At 42.0% G+C, this 6,729-nt stretch overlaps 1 protein-coding gene across 2 annotated transcripts; it reads right to left on the bottom strand.

The window, feature by feature from the left end:
- On the bottom strand, nucleotides 1-5,771 carry LOC123041784 (diacylglycerol O-acyltransferase 1-1). Of its 2 annotated transcripts, XM_044464356.1 has the most exons (16): nucleotides 5,280-5,765; nucleotides 4,605-4,685; nucleotides 4,425-4,498; nucleotides 4,261-4,336; nucleotides 4,009-4,076; nucleotides 3,643-3,766; nucleotides 2,883-2,981; nucleotides 2,039-2,140; nucleotides 1,822-1,958; nucleotides 1,574-1,655; nucleotides 1,438-1,458; nucleotides 1,107-1,169; nucleotides 975-1,022; nucleotides 729-791; nucleotides 369-422; nucleotides 1-287 (listed from the first exon to the last, which is right to left on the bottom strand). In XM_044464356.1, the coding sequence occupies exons 1-16, from the start codon at nucleotides 5,622-5,624 to the stop codon at nucleotides 183-185; spliced, it is 1,542 nt and encodes a 513-aa protein (XP_044320291.1). In that variant the 5' UTR covers nucleotides 5,625-5,765; the 3' UTR covers nucleotides 1-182. The 2 variants fall into 2 exon arrangements, with proteins under 2 accessions (XP_044320291.1, XP_044320282.1); XM_044464347.1 differs by having other exon boundaries at nucleotides 975-1,169; nucleotides 5,280-5,771.
- Between the last annotated feature and the right edge of the window lie 958 nt (nucleotides 5,772-6,729).

The raw sequence follows: 6,729 nt of genomic DNA, 5'->3' as shown, positions 1-6,729 counted from the left end.
TACAAGTAGAATGTGAAAAACATAAGCTTATGTACATGTACAATAATGCCCACGACTAGTTAGCTGCTAGATTTTCCAAGAAAGATTGTTGCAGTGTAAGAAATTATGCGGTTTCATGTTGTACATATTATTGCTTCTCTGAATCCGTTGGTCCAAAGTGGAATAAGAAAGAATATGTGGCTCTATTCTGTCTTCCCAATCCTGTTCATCACATCATGGTAGTACAGGAGAACGCACATAGGCTGGCCGTAGATGCAGAAAAAGAACCAAAATATCATGTTGCCGGCCTGTTGAAGGTGACTATAAATTAGAACTAGTTTACATGAAAGTAGAACCCTTTAGTAGGAAACAAGGAAAGGATGGCTAACCATTGTATCCCTGAATTTGTTTTTGAGGCATGATGTCAATGTGATAAGGGGGATCTGGTAACAAGGGAGAAAAGGAGATGATGTAAGCAAAGTTCGCTGTCTTAGATGATACACCAGGACGGACCTACTTACTATCAAGTACAACCTCTGTTCCTAAATATAAGTCGTTTTGGCAGTTTAAATTGAACTGCCAAAACATCTTATATTTATAAACAGAGGTAGTATCTTACAACATACTACTAGAGTAGAAGACAAGAGACAACATATAGGATGACTCTCAAAAGTGACCACAATTTAAGTTAGAAATTAACAACATATCTTGCACAATATTCTATGATGCAGCAATAAGTTTTGGCATACCTGCAGCATGATCCCTAAGAATGCCCAGAACTTGAGAATTCGGCAGGGGACAGCAACAACAAGCTGGTGTACAATAATCAAAAGGTATCATGATTTACCCACAACAGGACGAGATGCTACTTTTATTGAACATCAAACAGAGAACAAAGTAAGCCACCCAAGTGACCCAACAAGTGCCAAAAGTGGTTAAAGAGTGCTAGATAATTAGTGTGGTTATGTGAGGGAAGGCAAAGGGAGCAAGTTTACCTCATGGAGCACGGCAGATACAAAAAATGATACAAAAACAGCAACTTCCTGCAAGAAAAACAGCACAAATGACCAAACATAAACTATGTACAACGCATGCCCAGCATAGCAGTTTAACATATTGCAATTTACCTTCGATATACCACTTCGCATGCAAGGAAAATATATATGACGAACAATCCATTTATGCACGGGCTGTGAACATAGACATCATCCATATTAAAACCATGAAAGTGGAAAATGAACAAAGAAATTAACAGACCAACAGCAAGCAATATAGCAGAAAAAAAATATCAAATTCATTCTTATAAAAAAAACTCCATTTTGAGCTTGACATTTCTTTGACCTTTGAATAGGAAAAAGATTATAACTCCATCGGAAAGATGCAAGCTTATGTACAGATATTGTTTTTTATTACAAGCAGCTTGCAAAAAGTAGCATGGTTGAGAAAAGACTAGCATACCATGTTCCATTTTCGCCAATACTAACACCACCCGAGTACAGAAGCACATGCAGCAGAAGCAAATATCATACACAAAATTAGGTATGTTTAAGTGAGAAGAAAATCAGTACTAACTTCAAGAACTTTTGTATTTCACCTCATCAATTGTTTTTGCATTCCACCAGTCTTTGTAGAATTCACGGTCACCAAAACGAAGAATCTCAGCAAGTATATTTAACCTGTGTAACAATATGAGTTCAAACTGTAAATCTGCATTATTCCGAGAGTGTTTAAGAGAATTTCTATGTGACGGATAATCCAGAGAACAAATTCAAAAACAAATAGACTTTCATCCCGTGATGTACTGAAATTAACTATTCTCTTGATTGATGAATAGGCATTTACCAGAGATGGAAAAAGCAATAGAACATGCAAAGCCATAAGTAAACATTTGGTAATGAGAGCCTCAGAACAGTCTCTATAGCATTCAGAAGTCCGCCTTTCAATGGATGTTGAGAGTTCACGACGATTGGATTTATGTACTGCAATTTCAAAAAAGTCAATAGATGATTAAGAACCATGTTCAGTATTTTGTAAGACATAGAAAGATGAAATGGCTTACCTGCTCAATAATGAAACCTTGAATACCTGTAAATATCAAGTACAGAATAATTTGACGAATCAGCCACCCTTTTCTAACATTTTCAGTTCGAGGATAACTTGGCTGCATAATTAATACCAATAATTAGTTCATTTGAACAGCAAATAACCTCCTACAATCCCTTTCGCAGCTAGATGGAAATGAAAATTGTAATTTAAACAATAAATGACGCTGATAAGATAAATGCTCCAACAATAAGAGCATGCGGTATTGTCAACTGGCAGTCACTACTGACCAACGAAACTGCATACAGACTCAAGTACAATTAACTCGAGACCTCTAGGTTAGCGTTGTACTACCTCCGATCCATAATAAGGGTCGCAGTTTTGAACTAACCCTGGTTCAAAACTGCAACGCTTATTTTGGATCGGACTCGGAGGGAGTATATGACGGTTCCCCCAAGACATTGAGTTGTTGGTGAGTATTATATAAATATATGTAAATACACGAAATGGAATCAAAGCTAGCCGAAAAGAGGCTCAGAGGACTGCAATCTATCTTCTGAGTGCCTTGCTAACAAGCGCGTAAACTTCAGATTTGCATCATAATCTTTGTAGGGAAACATTTTCTACCTTGTTGAAATAAGTCGGAGAAATGACTTAATTTTGTTAAAATCAAAGAAACAAAATGATATATTAGGCCGTAAAAGTATAAGATACATGTGCCGTGGTTCCTCTGCCAAATATGATGGAAATATGGCTGTGGAATCATTAAATCATCCAATCAGAATAACTACCTTCTAGAAGTCAGGATTAGCACGATGCGTTTACAACTGCCTCTCTATGCAGGATGATCAGAAACATACCTGATAGCACAGTGTTGGAGCCATCATGAAGTATACTAGGCTCCCTAAAGTTGGAGCTTGTAAACTATCCATGTCATCTGTGCTGGGTGCATTATCAACCTAATAGATGGAATGTTATTGTGGAGCAAAACAAAGCTTAATAAGATAGCAATAGTATCAAAACAAAAAGCTGCACAGAAGAGCAAACAATAAGACCGAGGAACAGAAGCAGCGTTTCATGGAAATTTTAGGAACTGAACAGTTCATCCATTAAAATAGCAATTTATTTAAGAAATTGGGTAGAACGTATCACCTAAGAATTTTCAAGCTGTAGTACCAGCATTAGAGAAGCGGGCCATGTGATTTGTTCTGAGACAGCTAACTTTTTCCCCTCTATATCCCCAACACACACCACCACCATCCCAGTCCAGACTCTGCCCTTGGTTTGGGCATTTATAAGTACTACTAAAATAACAAATCATCCAAGAGAAATAAGTGGGCTAGTAAAGAGGGGTAATCCTATAAAAAAAATTAACCTTGGTAATCCAATACTTTCGACATGCATCTCTGTTGAAGTGCAAATACAAGAATCCCAAGGGAGTAAGTACCATAAGGTATATGTTTATGATCGTGCTGGAAAACATTTCAGATATATTCATAAGAAAGTGAAACAAGGGGAAGTGTCAGGACCTGCTATTTGTTGGCTGTGGCCCAATCCACCCCAATCAAACTGAGTATGAAAGCCCATAAAACAAAAGGAATGAAAATTATGGAAACATACCTTCTTACCACTAATGGTTAATTGCCTTATGTCATGGTTTGTATGGGCAAAAGATACGAGCTTCAGCCAAACAATGCATGCAATAAACATCAACAAAAAACCAGACACAACCGCAGAATCACACCTGAACCAAGTGGCAGCATGTGGTATCAGGGAAATGCAGAGCAATGATATCCTATTATTGCAAAAGCTTTAACTTTGGGAGTTAAGAATGAAATGCAATTCTATGTTGAAGCTAGAAACAGCATTCAGATGTGATATATGGTATATGTGTGCATGCACTTTGTTATGCCTCTATGTGACATTCTTGGCATGTAACTGAAGCTCTCTTATTTCACATAAATTCGAAAAGATGAATGTTCTTACATAAGAATGACAAGCACAGGATATACAATTTCAGCTGTTGTAAGAATGATATGAAGACAGGTAGCAACCTGCAAAGAATGAGTAAAACATCGGTGTTAGTTCGTGCAAGAGTACAAAAATATGAAGAAATGATAGATATAACAAGAGAACCCAAGATCTACACAAAACATGGGCAACTCAAGATGTTCATTAGAATACAGTATATCAGTAAAGTAAGATGCACGATATATAGTTAAGAGAGTCCCGGCTTACAGCATCAGTAATAACATTACGGAACGCCAACTGCTCAACTGAAAATGCACCAAGGGGGAAGGCTGGTAGACTAAGGCTGGACCAGGAAAATCGTAAACACGATCAGTTCATTGAAGGCATTAAGCAAACACAACGGCATACACTATAGCAGAACTGAATATTACCAGCACATTAGAAGTGGCCAGTCCCGCAATGATGTAGAGTTGAACCAAAAGCCAGCTCGTATTAATAAGCCATACTGCAAACAGCATCAGGAGTAAAAGACTGATAAACAAATACGGTATGTCTATGATGAAGTGAGGGGATGGTTTATATTTACTAGATGAGAAAAGGCAGATAAAAACCTTCATTAAGTTCTCAATAATCAGCCTGCCGTTCACTGCAACGAGAACAACAATGCACAGATTGAAAAGGCCTGCATGACTCTGTTATAAATGACAAGAAAAAGTATCAGAGAACAATGACTCTGGCAGCTGGAAGATATGCCATCCATAAAACAGCTCTGACGGAAAAGCACAAGCAATAGAAAAAAAAAGGCCAAGGACAAATCATTAGCAAAAAGGATAGCTATGTCCGTTGCATTTCAGCGTGCGACCTGAGTTACCTAATAAAGCACTAACGTATCGTGCTTATCAACTATGGTCACATATCACACTGAAAAAGAAAGCACGTGAATTAAACCCACAACTACCAGTGACCATCTATCTGACCACATAAATCACGTGATTCCGCGACCAACCTTCCAATCATAGTGCACCCCCGCAAAAAAATAAAATCATACTACTGCACTGTACTAGATTTGTGCTTCTCGCACGCATCAAAAACATATCTTCTTTCAGATTTCGACCCAAAAGAGCAGCAACTTTTTATGACAAGGAAACGCCTGAATTATCGTTACATAACAGTCATAATGAAATTCAGACCCAAATAAACAATTGAGCAACCGACAGAGCTAAGCATTTAAACGAAGTTTCGTTAGGTCTGTTAACGAAATGGGGGCCAGAGCGGGAGGAGCCCACCTGCTTGAAGATGGCGTCGGAGCTCAGGGGACTCTCCTTCGCCTTCCGGTGGACTGGGGCAGCCGCGCGGAAGCTGAACGCGGTGAAGTCCCCGGGGCCGCCGGCGGACGAGGTGTCCCCGCTTGAGTCGCGGCGGCTGTGCGACGAGGAGGGCTCGGGGGGGCCGGACTCGTCCCCAGAGTCCGCCGCGAAGCTGGCACGCGCGGCCACCGCGGCACCGGAGCTCAGCCGGCGGCGAAGCGCGGCCACGAAGCCCTCGGGGGTGAAGCCGCCTCCACGCGGGCGCGGCGGGCGTCGCTGGACTGGCGGCGGGGCCTTGATCTCGGCGCCGTTCGAGTCCTCCATTCAAGGGGCTAGGTTTCTCTCTCTGACCCTCTCTCTCTATGGCCTCTCGATTTGGAGGAGGAGAGGAGACGTCGAGACGAGAGGAGAAGGCCTTCCCCGGTGGTGACGTACAGCAAGGCCGGCTTTCCGTCGATCGGTGGTATCACACCTCGGATCGGGAGGAGGCTGGCGTGGGACCCACGTGTCTGTTGGGTTTTTTATTTTCAGGGAACGTAGCAGTATTTTTTTTTTCAGGGAATGTGTCTGTTGTTGGGAGTCCGAGTGCCATGTGCGGCGGGAAAGGATTTCGGTCCGCTGAGAGCGAATCCAACGCACCGATCCGAATCCTCCACCCGGTACGTCTCCGTACGCGGACCAAAATCAAGACCCAACGCGGAGTGGCTAAATTCCGTGTTTTGACTTCTTTTTTAAAATCTATTCGAGATTTGATCTTAGTTTAAATTTTTTTAAGATCTGACCCTTTTGCTACCGTCAGGGACCATGGCGATAGGGTATAACAGCCTATTGCCAAGGGCTCTGGCGGTAGGGTTGCATGCCCTACCGCCAAAAATCTCCTAAGTATTGAACACAGCGTGTGCTCGTGCCTACCGTCAAGCACCTTGGCGGTAGGGTTGTGCAGGCTACCGCCAGCCAGGTTGGCAGTAGCGATGTTTCCTACCGCCAAAGTCCCTGTCGGTATGTTGTTAGACCCTATCGCCATGGACTCTGGCGGTAGCAAAAGGGTCAGATCTCGAAAAAAAATTAAACTAGGATCAAATCTTGAATAGGTTTCAGAAAAGGGTCAAAACACAAAAATTTGTCATGCGGAGTCCGTTTTCTGTCCGCTCAAAGTCATTTCGGTCACAAATTTAGGACTGATTTCAGTCCGAAGCATGTATAAAACGAACGTTTTCTGTGTTCTCTTCATCCGGCTGCGTCCCTGCACATCGAAGCTGGTCCATCTGTCATCCAAACAAAAGGACCAACTCACCCATCCGACCCCTTTCTCTCTCCTCCTCTCCTCTCTTTCTAGCCCACCTACGTCGGCACAAAGCATGCCGCGGTGCCGACGCAGCTGGGCATACCGCCGGTGCAGCAGTTTCCCATCCGCCACGAGCGCCTTGCC

Source organism: Triticum aestivum, chromosome 1A, assembly GCF_018294505.1.
Source record: "Triticum aestivum cultivar Chinese Spring chromosome 1A, IWGSC CS RefSeq v2.1, whole genome shotgun sequence".
Classification (NCBI taxonomy): domain Eukaryota; kingdom Viridiplantae; phylum Streptophyta; class Magnoliopsida; order Poales; family Poaceae; genus Triticum; species Triticum aestivum.
The sequence above is the reverse complement of the archived record's forward strand: the minus strand, read 5'-3'. Positions and strand labels throughout refer to the sequence as shown.

Coding starts and splice junctions, on each gene's coding strand:
- LOC123041784 (XM_044464347.1), bottom strand. CDS start 5,624: ATGGAGGACTCGAACGGCGCCGAGATCAAGGCCCCGCCGCCAGTCCAG. Junction 4,499..4,604: donor TTATTGAGAACTTAATGAAG/GTTTTTATCTGC, acceptor TGCTGTTTGCAG/TATGGCTTATTAATACGAGC. Junction 423..728: donor TCTTAGGGATCATGCTGCAG/GTATGCCAAAAC, acceptor CCTTGTTACCAG/ATCCCCCTTATCACATTGAC.